This window comes from Thunnus thynnus, chromosome 17 (assembly GCF_963924715.1).
Source record: "Thunnus thynnus chromosome 17, fThuThy2.1, whole genome shotgun sequence".
Taxonomy (NCBI): Eukaryota; Metazoa; Chordata; class Actinopteri; order Scombriformes; family Scombridae; genus Thunnus; species Thunnus thynnus.
The window spans coordinates 11346063-11371219 of NC_089533.1; the positions used below are offsets into that span (position 1 = coordinate 11346063).

A 25157-nucleotide genomic window follows, 5' to 3' on the forward strand; every position below is an offset into this window, starting at 1 on the left:
AACATAGATGACAATGATTTAAAAAGGATTTTTATTTGTCTGGTCCAGTTGCCAAGGATAGTCAATTTATGAAATGAACATACATAATGTGCTGGCACAGATTTGATGACAGAAGAAAAAGAAAAACATAAATGTTATGACAACTTCTATGAAATGAATGAGCGACTTACCACCTTAACCAAAATGACATAAGTAGAACCTGAAACTAAACATCAAATGCACAATCTAATGCAAACCAAATAAATACACCTCTGGGTGAGACAGGGATTTCTAGGGGAGAATTGCACAGAATCAAAATATAGTGTTCAACTACCACATACTACTCTTGACAAACACATAAATACAAACATTCACTAATTCCATATGCACTCCTCCACACACACACACACACACTCAATCAATCATCTTAACATTTTTTTTTCTGAATGCTCCTCATTTTTTTCACATCTGTATTTGAATCTCATTCAATCAACACATTTGTTGGAGGCAGTCAGTGAATCGAAAGAAGACATCTGCACTGTGGCAGCTGCTGTAGTGCTTAAGACTGCAAAGGAAGATAAGAGGGCCAATTTCCCACAGATTTTGTGGCAACATTGACCTAATCACTAGCAACTGCAGGGTCAAGTGTTTTTTCCTAATAGCATGGACACACAGGCAAAAAACAGTTTGGCGATTTACATTCCCCCAGTTTTACACAAAGGAGTCTAGAGACTGTGTGGGGTAGGTGAGGGCTGTTACAGTCCGGAATGATCCTTCATCAAGAAACCTACTGTGTATATGTCTGGACACACAACAGGGAATCATATAATAGGAAACAGACTCCTTGTGACTTCAAGGATTTTTTAATCCCTAGACAAAAGGTTTCAGTACTTTTCAGCTGTTTGACAGTTTCTATTCATTCTCATTCACTCGTTCTCATCTCAAACATACATCTCACTAATGCTTAAGCAGCAGGCTAGCTTATTCGTAGCTTACAAAGGTCAACTTACTTTTTACAAATCATTGTCAAAAAATCAAAGTAATCAGCATTCAGTATATATTAAATCAGCATTGATTATCTTTTTCACACAGAGCTGTATCCAAGTAATGATGAATATGATAAAGCCCTCCTTCATGTTTCCAGTACTGTTTTTCAAGATAAGCTCAGATAACATTTCAATTCATCACATATTGAAAATGAAAAAGCAAGTTAAGAGGAACAAGTCACATGAATTTCATTCTTCTTTTAGCTCTCAAAGGCTGAAGCGATTTGTCCAGCAAAAAAATGTCAAAATAGTATAAAAAAACATCCAGATGTCTACAGCTGAAGGAGAGTTGGAGCTGAGCGGAGTGCACTAACTGTGGGGACACAGGCAGTTTCTAGGTGTGCAAGTTCACTGACAACCACAGTAGACACTACCAGTTCAGCCCACAGAGGAACCACCCACTACTGTGTTTTCTGGTCCTGACAAACCAGAGAAAACACCCCTGAATGGGATGAGTGGTTAGTGTGCCCTACATTCATATGAGAGCAGAGCTACCTGCAATTAATTTTCAGCTGAGATATCCTATCTGAACTGAGAGCTGAGCCACTCGTCTCAGCAGACTGGAGAGAGAGAGCCCTGGAAGAAGAAGAAAAGGCAGCAAAGGAAAAGTAAGCAGAATTGAGAGGGGTGGGAACTACTCTGGCCCACAATACTGTTGTGCGGACAAAGGCAGTGTGGTTGTCCCCTCTTTTTCTTACCTAAGAGTCAGTGAAAATGACTCCAGGGGCAGGGTAAGGCAAGGCAGGAGGAGGCAGGGTGCAAGGGAAAGAGAATTCTTCATCCCGACAGAATCAGTTCACATCACATTTTACAATCTAGGTAGACCTGGCGGAGCCAATCAGAAGCTCTCAAGAGAGAAACTATTGTAACTACGTCAGTTGAAGGAGAGAGTGGTTGGCCCTTTCTCTTGGTATGTAGAGTTGACTGGATTGTTCTCATGGTCCAGGTTGATAGCTGGTCAAAAATCTCATCAGTCATGCTGTCCACTGCTAGTCTATGTTGGTAATGAACAATCTGAAGTGCCACATTGGCCAAAACAGAAGACGATAGGAGTCAAGCTGGGAGTTGGTTCCCTGAAATTGCAACATCTCTACCCATCTGGAGTAGAGATGTTTATTTGTTTATTTGGGGGTGCCAAGCTTCTTGGGAGTTCCTGGGCGCTTTTGCCAAAAGTGACCGGGGATGGTGAAGGCGTCAACACTCATGGACATGGTTTTGGACGGGATGACAGTGAACTGCTTGCGGTCAGAGGTGTACTTGTAAATGGACTCAACCATCTCAGGTGTGATGATGCGGGGGCCGATGCCTGTGAGCCGTACCATCTCCTCAGTTTCAGGGTTCATGGTGTAAACTGCTCTGAACTGACAACTGGTATCTCTGAAGAGGATGAGGAAGTGGTTGGCCGTGCTCTTCTCCATTTCCTGAAGAGGAAAGAAACGAGAAAGACAAAATAATTCAAGGTAAGTGCAGCTGACAACAGAAATCACAGTCACTTATAGCCTAGTTAGGGTGGAACTATCTGTTGGACTCTGACACAGCAGGATGGCTCACCTCTACAATCTTGTTTTTCTGTGGTTCATTGACCTTGCCAGCTAGGCAGCAGCGAGTGATAGCATTATGGATGATGAACTTGTTGGACTTAAAGCTAGGCTCCTTGTACAGCTTTGGTCCTGGAAGACACAACATTTCCAAATGTCATATACCCAACAAAATCATGCTTATTGGATTAGTTTTTTTAAACTCTTAGTTTGGAACATATCACTGACCTGTGTATTCTGGGATTGAGGCAGGGGAGGAAACAGTGGAGCCATTCTCCCAGTCCTTCTCTCCATTCTGAGCACTCCTTCGTCCTGGTGACACTAGCCGGGAGGGGGAGTGTGAGCGGCTGGAGGGAAGCAAAGAGGAGTTCAGTGACGAAAGTCAGTCATAGACCCTGAAGTTGTGTGTACATGTTGTATGTTACATGCACCTTTGCCCCTGGTAACACTGATAACAGCTACCACAGGTTGTAGCAGTGACTCAATGAAAACATGTAGTTTGTATAACATTACACATAAACACACTCACATGTGTAATACCTTAACATCAGTATTCTGGCAATATTTTGGGTAAGGCATTTGGTGTTGGGAGAAAATATGTAAACACAAGAAATAATTTTAAAAAAAAGATCAACAATAATGAACATTAATTCTTCATTGTACTCTACTAAATCACTCAGATAAGTCTTTAAGTAACACCACACATAATTTAATACCATATGGTGATATCAACATTATCATGATATATTGCCCAGCTCTATTTGATTATAGAAGATTGACTAAAATTATTGTGTAAAATAAATGTTTATTTCTCTGGGACTTAAAACAATCATTACTCTGTTTCAAGCTTAAGAATTATGTGCCTCTCCAACATTCATTGAAGCATTTATAAAGAAAATACCAGCCAAAGTCACTGTGCAGGTTACCTGGGAGACTTCCTGACAGTCAAGCCTCCAGAGTCATTAGCCATGGAAGACAGGTTCATGGTGGAGTGAGAGTACACCTTGTTCAGCCTGGTACCTAGTACGAGGAAGAAATATGGAAAAAGAAATTAAATTGAGAAAACAAATGCATGTGTGTGTATGAAGGGAGCATATAAAGACAAAAACCAGTGTCTGAAACATAATAGAACTATTTACCCATGAAACCTTTGACAGGGCTATGAGAGAGGGCTGAGTCATCTCTGAACACAGTCTTGGGTCTCTGTTTCTTGACACCACGAACTGTGGTGGGTTTCTGTCTCAGCACCTTGTCCAAATCTTCCATGATCTTCAGTTGCTGTCTGCGTTCATACTCCTGCCTAGTGAAGTCTCCTCTGCGCTGGGGTGTCCCCTCTACTGGTGGGGTGCGTGATGCTGGAGGACTGCCTGGGGTCTGGGGTCTGTCCTCACTCTTGTTCCCCCAGCCCTCGATGATCATCCACTGGGGCTTGCTAAAGATATAAAGAAAAGCAAAAGCAGTGATGAAAACCTTGATGTATCAGCTAAGTAATGGCAACATTTTTTTTAATTCAATTACAATCAGCAATAAATGAATAAATCTAAATCATCATCAGTTATTTAAAAAAAACCTGACTGCAGTAATATACAAGCTTTACAAATCTGACTGGTTTTAAAGTAAATAATCCAATTTTAAAGTCTCCATTAAATGCAGGTAATTGAATTTAAAAAAGGATCTCACTTGGATTCTTTTTCTTTTTCCTGCTCAAGTTTGCGTCTTTTCATCTCTTCTGCTCTCTTCTGTTGTTTCTCCAGCAAGGCTGCTCTTCGCTGAGCCATCTCATCCTCTGTTCGCTCCTTGTCATCCTAATAATAAAGACAGATTTTAATAAGGCAAGACTTAATTGACCTTTCTAAATACTAACATTTTTTTAGAATAGCACACAATAATAATCAGTCACCTACCTTGAAAAAGAAACCAACCCCTCCTTTCATCTCTGGCTCTGTCTTGTCACTCATTGAGTCAGAGAAAGCATCAGCTACTTGGTCATCCTCCTCTACGTCTCCTTGCAGAGAGGACAGTGAGATCTCTATCAAGCTACTGCGTTTGCCATTCATCACCACTGCAGGAGCATCACTCTCAAAGGAGCACTCTGATGGGGCACCAGAGCTGCAGCCTCCACCTGTAGGCCCTTCCTTCTTAGCCAGAGGACCTTGCGAGGGCCCTGGTTCCAGGTCCATGCTAAATATACTTTGATAGTCATTGGAGCCTACCTCTGACAGGGTGTCATCTGCTGCAGGACGGGGAGTTTGGGTAGGAGTTGGTATTGGGGTCAGTGTAGGTGTGGGGATAGGAGTTGGTCCAGATGAGCGCATTTCGTCAAAACGATCAGAGTCACCAATGGAGAATGAAGATGAAGTCTGGACCTGGGATTGCCAAGGATTTACACGACGAAGGTGGGGAATGCGGTCAACATTTTGTGGTGGGTTGAGAACCCTTGACAGGGTTGGTACCTTAACGTCCATGGGACGACTGTGTTGGTGGTGTTTGGGGCTTTTAGGGGGCACAGATTGGGCTCTACGATGGACCAAAGGAGATTTTGGAGGAGTGGTGTGGTTTGAGAATTTGCGGGATGGAGACGGAGAGGACGAGGCTGAATTTAAATCTCTGGTGGATTCTCGTGACAGGCGTGCAGAAGGAGCAGTCGGGGTGGAGGTTTTAGGGCTGGCTGGAATAACCCAAGATTTGTTGCTGGAAGCTACACCTTTCTTCGTAATTAGTTGGTTCTGCTGCTCAGTGAGTCGCTGCATGTCACTTTGCAGGGAGCTAAGAGCTGCAGTCAGTTTGGACACAGCATTATTATAGTCCCCTAGTGGAGCTACCATTTTCTCACCAGGTGTCCCAGAGCCCTTCTCTCCTGGTGTACCTGCCTTCTCTTTGGGTTGACTGACCTGTTTGTTGAGCTTAAGTCCTCCTTTGATATTACCCTCATCCTCCACAGAGGGGCGCTGTTCATCTTGCTCCTGCTGCTCTTCCTCCTCCATTCGAGCTAGCCTTTCTTCTAGTGTCAAACGAGAGAGGTCTTCTTCTGTGGATGAGGTGCTGAACTGGCCATCCGCTCGGTCCCCCTCGCCTTCCTCCTCACGCTGCTCCCTCTTCAACTGCAGAAAGGCACTCTTGCCCAGTCTTTGCCGGTGCTTTGCAAAAATGGCCTCAATGCGTTTTTTCTGGGCTTCGATAGCTCTGCGCTTTTCTTCAAGCCGAACCCCTAGCTCAGACATTTCATTGTTTAGTTGTGGGCTCTTGCTTGGGCTTTCTTCAGACTTCTGTGCCCACGTGGTCATCTGAGGAGCAGAGGGGTCAATGGCTTTGGGAGAATCCATATTCTGTTTCTTTTTGCGTTCAGCAAAGCTGGTCATCTTCACACCACTGTCAGACACCTCTTTACCATGGTCTCTAACAGAGTGCGCACCAGAAGCAGGTGTGGTTGGAGTTGACTGGGCCTTAGGCATGTCTTCTGATGCATCCGAGTCCACACTGCCATCTCTCAAGACAGAGTCATCATCTCGTGAACATTCAGAAGCGTTTCTGGTGCGAGTGGGCTCCTTGGACTCTCCTGTGGGCCGGTACATCATTCCTGAGCGTGGTGGGGCAGAGCAGCTGATGGGTGCTAAGTTGCTGTTATGTCTAGAACTAGCAGGATCATCAGGAGAGTGGAGGTAGAAGCCATCAGGAGCACCGTCAGGGTGTAAACGTGGCTCCATCTTGCTCTCATTGTGGATGATTTGAAGGGCCTCTTCAATGGTTGGCAACTCTCCTGTTTCATTCACCCCAAGGCCATTCTCCTCTGCCAACCTTGGAATACTGGGAGTCTGGGTGGCCCAGGAAGCTCTCTGGGGACCGTTGGGCCCGGAGGGTTTGCCAAGCAAATGGCTGAGGTCTTCAGGAGGGGTATAGTGCACCCGAGTCATATTTTGGCCTGTTGGGTTGAGTTGGTCTGAGCTCACAGAGCGGGTTATCACAGGGTTGCCCATCACAATGTCCACATCACTGTCCAGGCCAAAAGGAATGCTGAAGGATACTGCCGACAAGGGGCGGCTAAGTAGAAAAGAAAGAGCGTAAGTACAAAAAATATCCAAAGATATACACATTGTTTAAATGGTAGTTAATATTTGGGCCCTACCTGAGAGGTTTCTTGCTCCATGTCTTTCCAACTCCTTCTATATGAGACATTGAGGTAGACTGAGTCAAAGATCCTGAGTACAATGGGACACACACAGACATTTAAAAGGCATGCACACCATACAGGGATGCACATTTCAACCACAACAGTAAATGGAAAAATATGAACAAAAAGTTTACAAGTATCCATTAAAATAACAAAACCACACCGCAATACAACACAATACACAACTAAAAGGCAAACAAGAACTGAGGGAAATAGGTGAACCACATTGTGAAATGATAGAAACACACCATCTTCAGCTTACCTGACGCAGGGGAGGAGATGGGGAGAAAGGGCTTTTTGAAGATAGAAGGAGAGGTACTGTAAAGCAAAGAAACAATCTTTCAGTTCAAACAACTGCTTTATCTGAAGAATGTGCCAGACTACAAAAGTAAAATCATATTCAGATGTCCTGTACCTGTTACCACTCAAGCTACTTGGTGTTGCAGGTGTGGATCCATCTAATGAAAAAGAAAACAACCAATAAGACTTTGTAACAAACATTGAATTCATATTCTTACTGGTGGGATTGTATTTACACACAACCACAAAATTGGTGGCACTTACCTAACGTATCTATTGGCTGAACAAAATCTGGCCTTCGTACTTCAAACCAGCAAAGCAATTCTGCTAGGAAGCTCAGCAAATTGAGCTAAACAAATCACACAGAATAAATCAGGCATTAAGAAGACAATACAGTAAGTAAGTATTTTTGTTAATGTGCCCATCAGTCGACTAATGATTGGGAGTGTGAATGTCAGTACCTGAAGCTCCTGAGATGTGTATAGCATGTCCTCCAGTGCCAGGTTACAGCAACTCTTCAGACAGCTGTCACAGAATTCACGGATGAACTGCAGGTTGTACAAGCTGTCAGCTACAGACATGGACTCCTTCATACAAACATCTTACAGAGACAGGAGAACAAGGTGTTAAACTGACATAAACATATTGAGTACTAAAAGCCTGTGGGTATCCTTCTTACAGGACATTGCTACAATATTGGTTGGTACCTTCAAGTCTTAGCAGGCCAGGGCAATAATAATGTATGACAGCAGCAACAGCACAACCGTTGGACAGGTCTTTGACTTCATTGACTGCCGGAAAGATGGGCTTTTGTTTGGACTGAATTTTATCCTTTCTATAGCGGAGCTAAAACAAACAAACAAAAAAGACAATCAAATACTGCAGAGTAAGCTCAAGGGTATGCTGTTAATGTTGACATTAAAATATTTGACATATTATTTAATGCTAAAACCACCATCAAAGCCAGGATTTTCCAAACAAGTTTATATGCACAATGATACACAACAAAACCCGTTAAGAAAGAATTACAATATGAATGTTAGAAGGAGGACAAATAAAGGTCATGCTAATGTGTTGGGAGAGAGCACAGGTGAACAAAAGGCAGATGCAAAGGGAGAGATTTAATCAGAGCAGAAAGAAGGAAGGTTTTGTCAGGAGAAAGTGGGACAAGTGAGGGTCTCAGGAGGCATAGAAAATGAGAGAGAGAGTAACAGAAAATGAATAAAATGTTTCAGGTTAAAACACAGTATATAGACAAACAGCCCACTGTGAACAGGGACACGCTGTCAAGAAGCCTGTCTCTGTTAACCCCCATAGCCACTCACAATAAACATACATAAACAAACACCTCTGTCTCACAGAGGACCAGAGGAACAGGTTGTACTTGGCAGTTTCAAGGCTTGCCTGAGTACAGATTGTGATGCATGCACCACTCATGTGTCAATGTGTTTCGCGTCTCTGTCTCTGACGTGCTATTTAATACAGGGATATAAAGATGTAATGCACACTAGCATTCTCACACCAGCATGGAGGAAAAAAAAACACACCTGACCATCAGATATTTGCTGATAAAATTGATGAAGACACTGGAAGGATGGAGGGACAGGGGGAAGGAGCAGAGGAAAGGAGAGAACTTACAGGAACAAGTTTCCAGTACCAGCGAGTAGGACACTGTCAGAAAGGAAGAAGTACAGGAAATAGAGAAAGACAGGGAAATGGAGAACAGGAGCACAAGGAGAGATATTAAGCCAACAGTGAAAGAACTAGACAAACAAGAGAAAGGGTTGTGGTGATGGTACGCTCTTGGAAAGACAGGACAACCTTGTTGACAAAGCAATGACACCTTTTTTCTTTTTTTATTGTGTGTCAACAAATACCTGTTGTGCTTGTACAGTAAGAATGAGTAGGGGCTTGCAAGTGCAGCAGAACAACAATGAGCTTAATACACTGAACTTCATGTGCTTTTTTAGTTTTTAGTGCATAATCCCAGACAGATTATCATCTGTGTTTGGATATAATGATATGTGGAACGAAACAGAAATACACTGGACATTTAATGCAATACTCACAGAGGGCTGAACAGGTTGGGGCTCTGTGATGGCCTGAGATGTGTCACTATGGGCTCCTTCAGTAAGTTCCCTCAGCTTCTGGTTTAACTGAGAGCATGCCATGAAGACAAAATAGTTAAAAAAACAAAACACATTGATAACAGATCTGAAAGTATAAATGTGTGTTGTCACCTCTTGAAGACATAGTGGATTAAAGAATTACAACATTCTGTTTTGTAGCTAAACAGACACTGGTTCATCTAAAACAGAGAGCTACAAAAGCTAAAAATCTAAACAGAACACACTGAGTCATTTCTAACAGGATATAATACAAAAGTCTGCTTGATAGACAATGTTTCTCTCTGGCTTGCTACTTACCCCATTAACCCAATGAAGCAGAGCATCCTCCCAGCTAGACGCTCCGCCCAGTAGGTCAGCAGAACCACATGTCTTCACCGCAGTCACTGTCTCCATGGCTCCCACAGCCATCAGAGCATCTATCACTGCCAGGTGAGCACTCTGCACCAATCACATGGAAGAAAAAAGAGGAACTGTCAGAGGTGGGACCATTCACAGCAAGAGCCCAGACAGCATCAATCAATTACAGCTAACACAATAATACTGGACATTGACATTTCCACTGCTCTGAATGGGCACTGCTTACTGCAGAACAGATCACCACTCACTGCTGCAGTAAAAGCATTATTTACCAGCAGCATCCTCTAGGGGTCACCAGAAGCCAGCTGTGAGTCAGCAGAAACACTGACAGCAGTTCTCAGCAAGCAAACACCCACACCAGTAGAAATGGGTGAACTTTGGACTCTTGTTTGTACAATCATTAAATCATTAAATAGGCAATGGACCTGTAATATGATAACACTTGTGTCCCAGGACTGTCATTCCTCAGCTGCTTTCCCTTTATTTGCCTTCTCTTCAGTGTACTTCCCTTTTGCACAGTGAAATATTCCTTTATGACTCATGTGCACCAGACTGCAGGATAAATGAGGGAATGTAACTAGATCTCCAGGGAGCACAACAAAAACAGCATTCTCTGGAAGAAACAGGTGTTCTGCATCTTTTCTGCAGTTTTGGTGTACGGATGTGTCTTTCTCAGATAACATAATGGATATAAAACCTACTTCAAATATTGTCTTTTTCCCATACAAATATAACAATCCAACACTCTTGATCACACATATTTAACATTCCCAAGCATTTGTATCCAACATGCATAAGAGCATTTCCTCATACTTGAGACCCCATTACAGAGGCCTTTCTAACGGCCAGAGCCCATTAAAATGCACCACCAACATTATCAGCTCAGTCAGAGAGAGCGCCTTAACTCTATAAACCTGTTAGCTCATTAGAAGTTGTGCTCCATTCGTGCCATGGGGCTGAAACTAAGATTCCTTTATATGTCTAACCTTCATATTTCTGATGGAAATGATTCAGATATTCAAACAAATACGAGTGCATTTGATTTTGTTTTTTTCACAAAGAATCAAGCACTTCTGTCCTTTGTCCAGTTTTCCATCCGGTTTTGTTTCTTTTTGAAATTCTTAAGATCATTATAATAGCAGCCAAATAAAGTACTTTCAGGTTTTATCCGCCTATACTGGGTCATACTCATTAACAAAGTCAGTACTGCAGGGCTAAAAAACAACTTAGAAGAAAAAAAAAAAAAAGAGACTGGAAAAGGAAATGATTAGCCTGTGGGGTTGTTCTATAAACAACTCTTCCTCCTTACCTAGTAAATGTATGATCCTTCTGTCTTTGTCTCCTCTATATGTATCACTTTTACCTGCAATCCAACAAAAGTACTCTTAACTACTGACTAACTGCAACAATCTTGTTGTTATAATTCATTTTGGCCAACAGAGAGGACGGGCAGGTCACAAACAACACATTCCTGTCATGGGGCCATTCCTTCAATCTACCAATCTTCAGTTTTGAGCCTAATCCGTGAAAATCAGTGCCTGCTCCCTTTTACTACTTACTAATTCAACTTTAGAGGCCAGACATTCCTACTCTAACCTCTTACGTTGCCCCAGATGGGGGCTGGTGGCAGTCCAGCTGCGTGCATGAGCCCTGTCTGCATGTCTGCCTACTCAACCCTGATGTAAAGTGCTGACCTGAGCAGGCCCTGTGCTGGGGCGGGCAGGGCGGGCTATGCCAGCAAAGGCTTGTCGGATAGCATTGGGACAAACTCTCTGGATGTGCTGCAGTCGGTCACTGGGAGCTGTGTAGCCCTGGCTGGCCTGCCCTCCTAACACTGTTGCCAAGAGTAGGGCTGCTACTTATATGTCTATGAGAAATGACGTTTCCGTTCAGGGGAAATGTCTGCAATACAGACTGATGAGACAAATGGCGTGACACAGGGACTGAGGCCAAGGCACCTGATGAAAAATAATCCTCTCAGAGCACTATTACATGGAAGTAATAATCAAAACATGAACTTGGCGCAAATTCAATTAAATAGCATATCTACTTTCATACTGTGATTATATTAACATATTATCGCATTATCATTTTACAAAACACTGTAGTCTAAAATAATGATCCTGAGCATTTTTTAAATTTTAAACTAGGCACAACATCATCATATTTTCACATCGTATTCTCATCATATACAATCACATATTTTATATGTGATTCTACATACATTTGTCATATTGTGATATAACAATATTGAAAAAAAACTAAGTTGTGATGTTGATTTGAATCCATTTCTTCTGAGGTCACTTTGAAAAAGAGATCTTGATCTCAATTAGACTGCCTGATTAAAATAAAACATATTGCCCAGCCCTGCAACACAGGCTGATGCTGAGCTAAATTCTGTCGGTAGATGTATTTCAAACACTGTCTCAAAACAAAGTGATTTAAGGTGGGAACGTATTTTTGCATTTACCCACAAAGTGTAATCATAGGATGCAGCTATGGTCACAGTGTGAAAGAAGACAGGATGACGGAGGGAAAAAGAGGAAATGAACAAAGGAGAATGACAGACGTTCAGTGAGAGTGGCCAACCCTGTTGTCATGCTGTACAGTAATTATTCAGAGGAGAGAGTAGAGGGTAATTCATGACAAAAAGTGGAGAATGAAAGGAGAGGAAGGGGGGGGTTGCTGGTGGATTTCCCGTTGCCGACCCAGGAGAGCTCGCTAAGCTAAATCACAAGTCTCCCTAATGAGAGGGGAGAGAGGAGCAACTCTAGAGCACACAGCAAAGAGCCTGCCAGATCACCATAACAACCAACCAGCTGACCCACAATGCATCTCAACACAAGCCTGACCGCAGCACTGCTCTGTGCTCCTGGCTTAGCACCGGCTCTCCACTCTGAAACATTCACCCAAACAGTTAGCATCCCTCAAACCGATGTGACATAGAGAGGAAAAATTAATACCTCATCAATTAACCCCATCGACATGAAGCTCTATTTGGCAAATCTGCTTGCATACTTGTGTCAACAACAGAGCTAAACAAAGAATGCTAAGGCATTTTGTGGATCATTAAGTGAGATTATGATGTGGGAAAAAATCTGATTATGTCTGAAATATGACTTAACCCCATCCCCCTACCCTGCTTACTGCCGACTGTGGGGGAGACAAACAGGGATCAAGCAGGTCTGGGGCCCAGCAGGGGATTTCGGGCAGAAGGCTCTCTTAAAGGACATAGCTATATGAACACTGATATGTACGCTCATCGAGCACTTTATTAGGAACACGTGCAATCAAATGCAATCCAATACAACAGCTCTGCCATAAATTCGACTTTTACAAAGTTTATTCATTTTCAGTTTTTGTTGACACTGTCAGGAAGGTGATAATTCTACTTTGTTTATTATTGAGGTCATGGTACTGTGATGCATTATATTGAAAAGTGTTTGTAATATTTTGCCCCCTTCATGTATGTTAATGAGGTAGACAAAATATTAGGAACACTTTTCAATGTATTGCACTCCAGTAAACCACCACCACCCACTACAACCTCAATAATAAACAAAGTAGAATTGTCAACAAAAACTGAAGATGTATAAGCTTTGTTACAATTTATGGCAAAGCTGTTGTAATGAATTGCATAAGATTGCACAGGTGTTCCAAACAAAGTGCTCGGTGAGCGTATATAAACTACACATTATATATATATACATACACACATACATACATACATACATACATACATACATATATATATAATTTATTTATTTATTTTTTTATACACGGAACCTGTTTAACATGTGGGAGATAAGTTTAATTATTAGCCCACATTAGTTTCCCATCAGCGAAGGCCTGAAGCAGAACAAATGGTGTAAGATGATGGTTAGCGTTTCTGATAGTCTGCCACTTCTATTTTCAACTAAGCTCCTGACTGATGCTCACTTGACCAGAAACCTGCCAACACAGCAGTATGATTTAAGTTTCAGTGCCAATCCAAAACCAACAGGGGCTCGGGGAGGGTTAGCTGCATTATGGCTATATGACTTACTTTGTCACTGTGGGAACAAATGCTTAACCTCATCTCTAGTGCAATCAATATCACATATGTATGTTTGAAATGGATAATTATGGTCATATATTACTGTCTCAGCCAGCAATAAATGTAACAAATCAGTCTGATGTTGGTGGGTAGGTGCATGGTGAGTCAGTGGTCATCTCTGGCGTGTCAACCAATCATGGACGATGACGTTCAGTCTGCATGGCAGATTATCTCTAATCTTCACAGATCTTTATCCTCAATCTGAGGAGTTATGGGGGCTGGGCCACCACTAGAAGGACAGTTACCGGTAGAGGACACACACACACACACACAGTGCAAGTAGCAGACAGAGGCAGCTGGAGCCTCCATTGCTTAGCCCCACTAGAACGAGGTCTAAGGACTTCCAGTCTACAACGCTCTCCTTTCAGGAGCTTGGGTTGCAGGAGAGTTGCCACTGACTTGGTATTTTAAAAACTGCACACCTTGTCATAGGATCAAAACAGGGAAAAACCATCAATACTCACCAAACATATGTCAAACTTGTCCCTATACCATGTATACAAATATGGGGTATATATGGGTTTACAAGACACCGCAACTTAATGTAATCTAGATCCAGAATAGCAAATTTCACATAAATTCTAAAGTTAGACTTTCAGACCTTCCTGTTTCCAGTTAAATTAATTTACTACAGCTAAAGCATTTATATAAACACACAAAAAACAAGATGAATATATGGCAAACAGACAAAAATGGGAATCCCTTTTCACTTCTAGATCACACAACACATGCCATCCATTTTACTCTTAAATATTTTTGAATCTCACTACTAACTAAGGAATTTCAAGGTCAAGAGACAGGAACAAACAACAAATAGCTCTTCATTCTGTAGCTTCATCTTACAATTTAATGAAGAGAATGATTACTGTGGTACAGTTTTGTATGTTTTAAGTGAGCAACGGTGTGTCTGTTTTTGCCCTACTTTGTCCATAGCACCAAGTGTGTAGTTTTATAGACAGGAAGTCACTGGTGCTCCGTACTGGCACTGGTGCAACATCCCAAGCCAGTACCAGAATATTTATGGGCTAGGATAAACCTACATCCTTGCTTTTTTACATGAGCCAGACAATGCCACAATGATCAGCAGTGATGTAAAATGTGTGAAGTATCAATAACAAAGCAGAAAGTCACTTAGCAGTTTACCTGACAGTCATGTTTACCTGTCAGCAACAAGCACAACTCTACATACTTTTATGTACATGCACTTAATGTTATCCTCTTGTTTGACATAGATACGTAAAGCATTAATATACAGCAGTGCTGCAGCAGATTGCTGCTGCTCCAAAGCCGTTTACTGGCCAAGACCCACATTGATGCTCCATCCTTTATGCTGCTGCAGCATGACCCACTTTCCTTGCTTGCCACACTGTAGCTACAGTGCCAGTCAGTAGCAGACAAGCTCAGAGAGCAGCCTGGGACCAAGCAGCTCATATACCAAAGCAGTGAACAGCAAATGCAGCATTACAGCCAAATTAAGAGTCACAGCCAAAATAAGAGTTTAGTGATCAGGATTTATAGCTGAGAATCATCACACAGAGATGAGGCACGCAAGCTGACAAATTTATGCACACACAAGTGACAGCAGCACCATGCATAATAGAGACCTACTGTGTCATTAGGCCGTTATTTCTGGTGCTGTAGTGCTGATGATGATGAAATTGTGGTCATTATCCCTATGAATACAACTTTAACCCTTCTTGCTTGTGTTCTTAAATATTTTTGCCACTGAATGTCTCATTGGTGCCTTGTGGTGTAAGATCTGTCTGTGCAGGTGGTAATTGTCAGAAGTCCTACTGCAGACCTCTGGTACTATACTGAGTACTATACTGAATCAACACACCAGGAATGATGTAGTGGCACTTAAAGTACCAAAATAGATGGCAGTACTGATGGCAGAATATTGAAATAGACATGGATACCTACATTGTTAGAATACTGTATATTACTTGTGGAGACAGAAGTCGTACCGAATTAGGCAAAAACACCAGATAATAATAACAGTGATAAAGCAATAACATTTTTAAAAAAAATCACTATTAAAGGAACCCTCTCCATTCTGTCTTTACCAACTTTCTATCCTGTTATATCCTTCATTTAAATCCGCACAAAAAACAACAACAACAATCTGTCCAAATCCAAATTCCAAAGTAAAACCTCCTCAGTATTTACATTATTGTGTCATATTAGAAATATAAATAATACCATACATTAACAAAAGATCTAAAATCTCACATCAATCAACTCTACTGTGAATGGTCACACAACATCTAGCCTATGCTATTTGACTTAGAAAATGTCACAGATGCATGCACATCTTTTCAAGCATACAATTAAGCTCATCATCACTATAGCACTAGCAGTGCTGCACCTGCTGCAGTGGCCAGTAGACAGCAGCACTGGAGCAAACAGCTTTCAACAAACAACAACAACACCATCTCTAAAGATCCCTGGAGACGCTCTACTTAGCTTAAAAACACAAAGCCTGCATGAACCACTTGTATGCAGTTGTAATGCAGTTTGTATGTCATTTCGTAAAGAAGACAATAGTCTGTATAAAGGGAGGCATTAGGTACTTTAAAATTCAATTACAGCAAATTGTTGTTGTGCCAGCTGAAACAGAGGAGCAGTAGATGTTCCATCAGACCTAAAATCACCTCTTTACTTGCAGACTATTGTGATTCCTCATTTGGAAACAAACAATCATCTGTAGGTTTTCAGGCTGAAAAACTATACAGACTATATTATCTGTGTGCTGAAGAGAGACAGAGAGACATAGAGAGAGAGACATAGAGAGAGAGGCATAGAGAGAGAGAGAGTGAGAGAGTGAGAGAGAGAGAGTCAAGGGCTAAGAGGACAAACCAGTTTCTCTTGATTTAACTCACTGAGCCAGCCCAGAGTATTCTCTCAACACAGTATCTTAAGTTTCACAAGAACTGTTTAACCATTGTCCTGCTACTGATCTGGAGCATCTATTGTATCCAGCCTCTCCCTCCCTCTCACACCCTGGAATTAAAGTAGTTGTCCCTTGTGTCACAATGACTGTCCTAGTCCTAGCAGCTGGATCCACTCATTCTCTGGGATCAGCTGGGGGCAGTATAGAGGGGTGGGGGGTGGTGTTGGATGAGTGGGGGTCTTTTTGATATCCTTTAATCCCTTGAATCAAAGCATAAACAAGCCCCTATATCGACAGCCGAGCCCACTCGACCCCTTCTGCCTGAATAGCGGAGTCTCTGCTTCTGCAGGAGGAGACATTCACTCCGTATACTGATTGTCAAACATGAAGTCATTTCTAGCCCAGCAACAGTTATGATTTCTCCTTGGATCAATTCATGTGGGCCACTGGCCACAAAATGGTCTAGCAGACAGGTGTGGTGTCATCAGTTATGTGTTTACTGTTCCCATAACCATTAAAAACTGTTTCTATATAAACACAATAACTTTACCATTTTGATGGGCTTATGTCGGAGGTCTGTATCAGTCACTGGTGTGTCCTTGTCTTTGGAGACTATGCCTCTTTCAGCGAGAAGCTGCAGCAGGGCAACGTTGTCTTTGGGCTGTGCCTCGACTCCGCTGCCCCCCATTAATAGGGTGTAGGTGCGGCAGTAAAGCTCTGAGGACTGCAGGAGGCGCGTGACTGGTGGTTTAAGGTGCTCCTGTTCATACTGGTCACAGTAGAAGGGGTCACGCAGCTCCACAGGGACATTCTCTAAAAAAAAAAAAAAGAGTCAAAACATACAAACACAGTTAGATAAGGTCCTGGAACAGTGGTGCTACTATATAGCTGGATGCAAAATGAACAAACAGTATGTCCAGGGTAACGTATGGATAGGAAGACATTCTGAATGCCCTGGAAATAAGAGAAAGTTCTTTCAAAAGATCATCATGAGCTGTTCTGTTGTTGCTAGCACTGAAACCTGCTTTCTGCCAGGTTCGGTAGCAGATTAATACAACTGGTGTATACCCTAGAGTGAGTAAAGCAGAGCAAGTATCAAGGTCAGTGGGGCATGATGAGCTCAGAGGTTGGCATCTGGAGATTACAAGATGCTCTGCCACTTGTTTCTTCCTTCTTTTTAAACCTCTGGATCATGTCAGTAAAGCCTTTGAGAAAATTGCTCTTTCAGATCTTCACAGAGATGATGCAGTAGCAGTAATCAAAGAATCTAAACTTACAGCGTCCAAACTATCAAAAGCAAATGAGAAAACTCTGTTTCTCTGATTCTGTTCCAACTCAGAGAAAGTGTAGCAAAGCAATATGTAGCACTCTTAGTGGCTAGCTGAAGATAGCTAAATAATCTGTTCGGACTGGTCTTTCTGTAATTACGATCACAGCAAACATTGTCCCAAAAACACACACTTGACACACCCTCTGAGAAACTGGTTTCTCCACGTCTAGACCAACAGAGCAGCAAACTCAATAGACTGTGTCTCTGTACAAACATACTGGAATAAGCACCTCACTGTTTTAAAAAGGGCCTTCAGGGAAAAAAGTTGACGAGCTGAAATACCAGCAGTCTACCTGAAAAGAGAATGTCTAAACTAAAAGTGATGTATGTTGTGTTTGAGTGCCTATGATTGTGCCTAACAGAGAAACAAAGGGGGTTATTACAAGGGAGGTGTCACTATGTTGTTGTGTCATTATAAAGTCATGTAATGGATCCACTGACATCAGACAACAAAACGCCCAGCTTTAGAGGTCAGACAATGCCCTGTTCTCCGTCTCTCACTCTCACTCCATGAGGACTATAGTTGTCAAACAATATTGTGAGAGTCACGCCACATGGTCCTGTTAGTCGTGAATATGCTCCTGTGTGCCAAAACTACAATGTCCACTTTACTGCTGTAAACACTGTGACACACCAACCAAATTCACATCTTCTATGTAGTTACATACTACTGTACATGTAAAATAAAATAAAAAGTCTTCCCATGATGACATGTAAAGAAAAAGAAAACTTCCCCAGAAGGCAAAGCAGGATGCAAATGTCACAACTCAGTGAGATGAGAAAGATAGACATTAGCATAATTTCCCTAAGAGACAGTCTGGCCATGAATGATGACATTGTGTGTCCCATATATCACAGAAACAAGCTAGGTACAAATGTTAGGTTGCAAATCCATAAATCATTTTCCAAAACAATGCACCTGCACAGCAAAACATAGGCAAAATCCTTCAACAGGCACACACCTTATGTAAAAAGAAGTAACAAATAACAAGCTGGTAGCCACAGGCATAACTAAGCCCAAGCAAAAAGGAATGCGATACCTCCATAATGTTGACATCAATAGACATCCATTGAAGTATTCAGCTTAAAAACACAAGCTTCGGTGTGTTTGAATAAATTTCACAGGCCATGAGGGTCAGGCCATATCTACTGGTTTTGGTCAGAAGGTACATATCAAATGTATGCAAAGTTTATTAACACATAACCACATTATCATAGTGGGTGAGCAGTGAGATCACACTTTAAGTGAGTGTCTCAAGCAAGCATTTGTCATTTACAGAAGAGATTTTGACCAACTTAACCCGTACCCCCCTCAAAGAGCTCTGTGAGGTAGCTGACCCTGACCCTGTTGCAGCTTGCCTGTGGTCGGTTCAGCTGTGTCGGGCTCCTATCTGTACTGACCTGCATTGCTTGATAGCCTGCTGATAACAGGAGCCATGTGTCCTTCTACCTCATTGACTGATTGAGCTAGCCTGCTGGTCATGTCACAGACATTACCACACGTGTCTGACAGTAATCAACAGACACAAAGCAACACAAACACATCCAAACAAAGATTGGTTCAAATCTGCCACAGTTTAAACCAAGCTGGCTCCTTTGGGAGAAAAAGGTTAGACATGACCCTTACATTTAAGTGGAACAATCAGCATTGGATTGTTTCAAGAAGGTTGTCACAGTAACAGTGAACATTAAGTACCTCTCTCTATTAATAACATGGCACAGCAGTCTGCAAAACCTGCTGGATTTGACAATCTAAACTCTCAAGCTGCTTACTGGAACTCTTCAGGTACCCTGGCAAGGAATAAATAATTTGAAAGAGCTCAGATATGCAGAAGTGTGCAACGTACAAGCAGGAAGTTCAAATAACAAGATTAGTTATCTCAATTTCCATCCTAAGTGATGTTTAGCCTATGTGAAGCATCTGTGCATACCTGCCAAATCAAAAATCCTGTTTGGTGACAATATTTTATTACAATCCCATTTCTGGAAAATATTATAAAAATGAATAACTGCACATTATGTGTGTTTTGATAAGGCTGTTGGTTGAACCTTAAAAACCCTCTGTGGAAAACTGAGCTATAAACATTTTCATCATGTGGTGCAAAAGTTCAAACACAGATGATTATCTGCTCTCATTTTTAGAACAAAGCAGGTACTGTTTTGTTGCCCCAAAATCCAGCAGTGGTAAGAAAGGCTGTGTTAACACCCTACCCTACCCATGTGACCACTAGTTCTGAGTGATATGCTAATGCCAACACAAATGTTAAAATGCAACTTCTTAAACAATACTGCAAGAGTCATTAGACCTGTTTACATTTTTAAGACATTTGCAACTATAAGGGATGATACATTTATCAGATGATGCATATATTATCCTCCAGCTGGAATAAATATCTCAAATCGAAAAAAAACAACAAGAACCTCAACTGCACTAACTATTTGACTGTAGTTAGCATTGAAACTAAGAGATACACATGCACGCCCTTAATAATGCTCATGTATTTGATCAATGCACCGACCCCTGACAGATCATGCTCAGGAAAAAGTACACTTCAAGCACTACACAATGAGTGACCCAATACATTCACAAGGTTCACTCACCATTAATATGACATCCCTAACAGCCCTGTGTATCCTGTAACACATCACTACAGACAGCGCACTAGTATGACATCAGCACAGTAGCCTTAAATTGCATTAAAGGGCCAGTGGGCACAGGAGCACATCCTATAGACAGGGAGTGTGATTACATTATGGGTGCTTGAGAGACTAACAGGACAAGGTTGGACGACAGGGTGACGAAATATGCAGGAAGCATTCATCTTGGCAGGTACCCACCCTGAAAATGTGTCCTCAAGTTACACACCACCTCAAAACCAGATCTTTGTGCACTGTTCTGTAGCTTACTTTGACCTTTGACCTCTCTGTGTAGTGTGGCAATTGAATACAGACAAAAGTATCATATTATCTTGAAACACACTGTACAACTCAACAACTGTAGGAAGGAGTTTATTCCAGTCTGGAAGAGTTTCATTTAGCATATGATAGGACTTCCTCCTACCTCTTAAGTAAACACTAATAGCAAGCTAACATCCTCCTCAGGTCCTTGTCCCCTGTTTACAATGACTAGGAGATGATGAGTAATCATTCCAATAGGATTTCAGTATTATCCGAGCAGCTTTATAGCTAGGTGGAGCTGACATGCAAAAGAAAGACAGGTTTTGAAACATGCGGGTACAAAGGTGGCATGGTTACACTAATACAAAAACAAATCATATCAGGATACCAAAGAGACTGACGACCAAAACTGGGACTGGATAAGCTGGGCTATATGCTGTTTTGTAAGTGCTAATTAAGTTGTTTACATATGGTTTACAAACTAGCACAAATTACATAAGTAGTAAGTACTCAAAAGGAAAACTGAAAAACAGACTACTCATATATCATCCCTATGACTGTGTCAGTTAATATGAGTAAGTTTCTCCCCTGCCTTCAAACTGGTGAATCAAGAGTTTCTGGTCTCATTCCAATGAAAAGGCAAGAACTTGTTTGAGTCACCCTCAAATGATACATCATATGTGACAGCAACTTCAAGGGTAGATCATAAATTACATCCCCGCCTGACCACTTTTCCTTCACTTTGATTAAAAACATTCTACATAAATTATAAATCAAGGCAAATGATAAGAAGACACTGTCTGTCAAATATCTACCATGCAACACTTAAAAATACATATAGCCTAATAAAAGATATACAGGCCTATATATTGTGCATCAAAAAATAGCCACATAGAGTTTAAAATGTACATTTTGTAATCCAACATATATAATCCAGCATTGACTCTTACTCATTCCAGTATAAAATGTAATAATGAGATTTTTTGGTGGCTCCTAATAATATTATTATGAAAACTCCAAATGTAATGTTACTGGGCAGATAAAACAGTGTCTATCGGGAACACACGCATTGTGTGCTGTCCATTGCTAGAGCACAGAATTGTGGCATTATTGCCTCCCTCTCATATGGATGGCTGCGTGCTTCCTTGTCTGAAGGAGACAGGAAAAGTAAGTGCTGCAGCTCTTTTTTTTGGCCTTTAGAGAATTGGACAAGGTTTAAGTGCTGTGTTTCAAACTGGTATGGTTAGGCAATGTTTTAACATTATTAGGCCCTTGCCAACTCCCATTAAAAGCTACTTTCCAGCTCTTAACGGTCCCCCATCTAAATAAAGACTTGAGATGTAGTTGATGTGAAAGTCCCTTTTGTATTGCAAAAACTCAGAGATTAAAAATGTCATCTATTAGGTTAATTGACCTGGAAGAGCTGAGAACCAGATGACCCGGTCTGGTTCCTGCTGTTGTTTTACACAGCTTTCTCGAAAGGGACTTGATGATGTCATCTTGACTTTGCAAAAAAACATCAGGCCGTCTCAGTGAGGCCATTAGGTTGATTAAGACAAAAGCTACACATAAATGCAGTACTCATATTCCTGTAGCTTGGCAAGCAGAGTGACTTTGACCAGAGGGCGTGGTTGAGGAGCACACAGAGGCTGCAGCAGCCTGGAGTGGTGGACCCAGGGCCTGCCTGGGATTGTGTAACACGCAAGTCATGTTGTTAAAGTAAAACAGAGTTCACCTCGCACCCTTTCCAGCCCAAACTGAGGGAAGTCTGATTAAAACCTTGAACATTAACCTTCAACTGAGTTTTGTATTTACATGCACATCTCAGGAATGTGAACTTCCTGAGATGTGTGTACTTATTTTATTTTTTTGTCTGAGTTGCTTAAGTAAATGTACCCAAGATTACTTGAAAACAGCTGCCCTATCATTAGACTGGTGGTAAAATACAGTAGAAATTAAATTAAAGGGGGGATGTCATCAAGCCTCTCTGAAACAGGACTGTTTCAGTGTCTTCCTTGTGAAATCTAATCTTTCCCAGATTGGACTCTAAAACAGAGAGACTTGTTATCACCTCAGGGTCAAAGCTGACGTTGTTTTTAAGACTTGGCTCATGAAACCTAAGGCAAGACAATGTCTTATGATACGTATGCTCTATGCAAGAAAATTATTTTCTTTAGGTGGGTGTGTTTTTGCTACATAGAGGCTGGGTGTTTCTCAGAGACGCCTTTAGAGGTTTGATGACCAAGGATACTAGGGAAAAAAAACCTTGATAAATTGTGATAGTAAAACAGTCTGTATTCACTTTACATTAGTGCAGAATGAATTATGAGCTGCAGAGGAAACTACTGTTCAAATTGGCTACTGTAGGGGCTGTCATCCCTGAGAGTGAAGAATGGTACTGAAAATTATCTACGCCCCATGTGCCATGTCAACAGGATTAAAAACATACCCAGCAGTCTGCAATTTCTGACTGAAGCCTGGCGGCTACAAATACGACAAAATGGGTTAGCGTGATAAGGCCTAGGGAGGAGGCCCGTTTCTCTGACACACACACATACACACACCTATAAAATGTGACCACCCATTGACTGAGAACAAATGACATGTGTCAGACTCAAAAAAATGCATACAGTGCATGGTCTCCCTTTCATATGCTGCTCTTTGTGCTGAAAATCGCTGAGCGTTACACACACTGCAGTTCACCTACATGCATATGCTTTCCGCTGCACCGCCGAACAGAATATAAACATACTGCTGGAAAACAAAAGGATGGTGGTCTTCAAACGACCTCTCTGAGTATTTCTATAACTCACCAGGCCTGCAGCCAAAACTAAAAACCTACCTGCATTGCCGTAGGACTTTGCCAATAGCCATCCGACACTTGCGCATATTTTTGCTCTAGTACAGTCATACAAATCCAATGGCTTTATGTCGGGGACCACAAAAGTCTTCCTCACGGAGTCCACCATGTCGAGTCAGTAAAAAATATGAAGCGGTGCTGGCAAAAAAAGAGGCTACAAGACAAGTATAAATTATTCAAGCAATCATTCTTTCAGTGGACTATCCCACACGACCAGGGCTGGGAATACGGATGTGGGTAAGGGTTTTGTCGGGAAAATATCCGCCCCGGAGCTGCTTCCAAGCCAGATAATGTCCTTTTCTCTGCAGTTATGGAGACGAAATCCCTCTCGAATTACGCCTTACGACCAAACGATGCCCCGACCCGCCGGGATACTACAGCAAACCGGACTATTCCCCTCGTTTTTACCCTTCTTCGTCCGCATTGCTGTGTAGTACGCAGCTCCACTGAGAGCCTGGCCGATTGACTACCAGGTGCTCCTCACTGGCATCACTCACTCATGCCGTCATCCAATAGGAATTGAGCTTGGGCGATGAGGGGCGGGACCTGTCTGTGTGAATGCACACAGCAGGTAGAGATGAGGTGTGCCTTGCTACAGGTGCCTCTACTGGAGGGACACGTTTTGACTGGGAATGCCAAGTATCGACAAGCGCTCTTATAATAGGAATATTTGCAGTGACAACAATTTTATAAATGTATTGTATGTATGTATTTTATACATAAATGCTGACCAGAGGAGGAAGCACTTAGATCATTTTATTAGGGCCCCAAGTAAAAGTAGCAATGCCATGATGTAAAAATACTCCATTACAAGTTCGATTTTACTTGAGCTAAAGTAACCTAAAGTAGCCCCCTTCAAACTGTTAGTGTTGAATATATTACAATTGGTCATTATTATAAGTGAAAATTTAAGCCACATTGTAACAGCTGGTTAAGGTTAAACTAATCAATACAATTTTATTATTTGGGTGGTTCAACCTGCACAGCATGGTCCACCCCTACATATATATTTTCGTTGATTCATCTTGATAAGACATCTCCTCAGGAATGGGTTGGCATGCTCAAACTTGGCTTGATTGATATCACTCCTTTGTTTGTTTGCTGCAGGACAAGTTACACCTTTATCATACTCATTATAGTTTGGTGATCTCATGTAAATCGCAGCATAGCTTTGCACAACTCCAACCTGAGCAGGTTTTTATCAGCCAAAAAAAACTGTGAACACTTGTATGGGGTATGCTTGGCCTTTAATCTACTGTGTAATAATGCACTATACTTTATAAGTTGATTTTATGTTTTGTGTGTAAAATCCAAATAACTAGTCAGACTACAGCTGTCAGATAAACGTAGTGGAGTAAAAAGTACAATATTTTCCTATGGAATGTAGGCATATAAGTATAAAGCAGCGTAAACTGAAACACTCAAGTAAATTACAATTACCTCAATTGTACGCAAGTATACTTAGTCTAAGTTTCTTTCAGCAACTGATGCTGACTTATCCGCATTGTCTGTAATGTCATGATATTGGTAATGAACATTCATGGCTGTTAAAACACATAGATG

The 25157-nt window shown here is 41.6% G+C and overlaps 1 protein-coding gene across 3 annotated transcripts; it reads right to left on the bottom strand.

Moving 5' to 3' along the window:
• Nucleotides 1–14: 14 nt before the first annotated feature.
• Nucleotides 15–24061, bottom strand: camsap3 (calmodulin regulated spectrin-associated protein family, member 3). Of its 3 annotated transcripts, none has more exons than XM_067615830.1 (18): nt 23577–24061; nt 17057–17319; nt 9458–9598; nt 9101–9187; nt 8670–8702; nt 7739–7877; nt 7493–7632; nt 7296–7380; nt 7147–7189; nt 6994–7049; nt 6687–6723; nt 4468–6601; nt 4244–4368; nt 3703–3995; nt 3490–3583; nt 2792–2910; nt 2577–2695; nt 15–2446 (listed from the first exon to the last, which is right to left on the bottom strand). In XM_067615830.1, the coding sequence occupies exons 1-18, from the start codon at nt 23701–23703 to the stop codon at nt 2147–2149; spliced, it is 4335 nt and encodes a 1444-aa protein (XP_067471931.1). In that variant the 5' UTR covers nt 23704–24061; the 3' UTR covers nt 15–2146. The 3 variants fall into 3 exon arrangements, with proteins under 3 accessions (XP_067471931.1, XP_067471929.1, XP_067471930.1); XM_067615828.1 differs by having other exon boundaries at nt 6687–6759; XM_067615829.1 differs by lacking the exon at nt 8670–8702 and having other exon boundaries at nt 6687–6759.
• Nucleotides 24062–25157: the final 1096 nt, after the last annotated feature.

What these genes read in the sequence shown, in the direction of transcription:
- camsap3 (XM_067615828.1), bottom strand. Translation starts at nt 23,703, where the DNA reads ATGGTGGACTCCGTGAGGAAGACTTTTGTGGTCCCCGACATAAAGCCA. An exon ending in AAAGTCCTACGGCAATGCAG is followed by an intron (nt 17,320 to 23,576) that starts GTAGGTTTTTAG and finishes TTTTTTTTTTAG; the next exon opens with AGAATGTCCCTGTGGAGCTG. An exon ending in GGTACTGGAAACTTGTTCCT is followed by an intron (nt 7,878 to 8,669) that starts GTAAGTTCTCTC and finishes TGTTTGTTTTAG; the next exon opens with CTCCGCTATAGAAAGGATAA.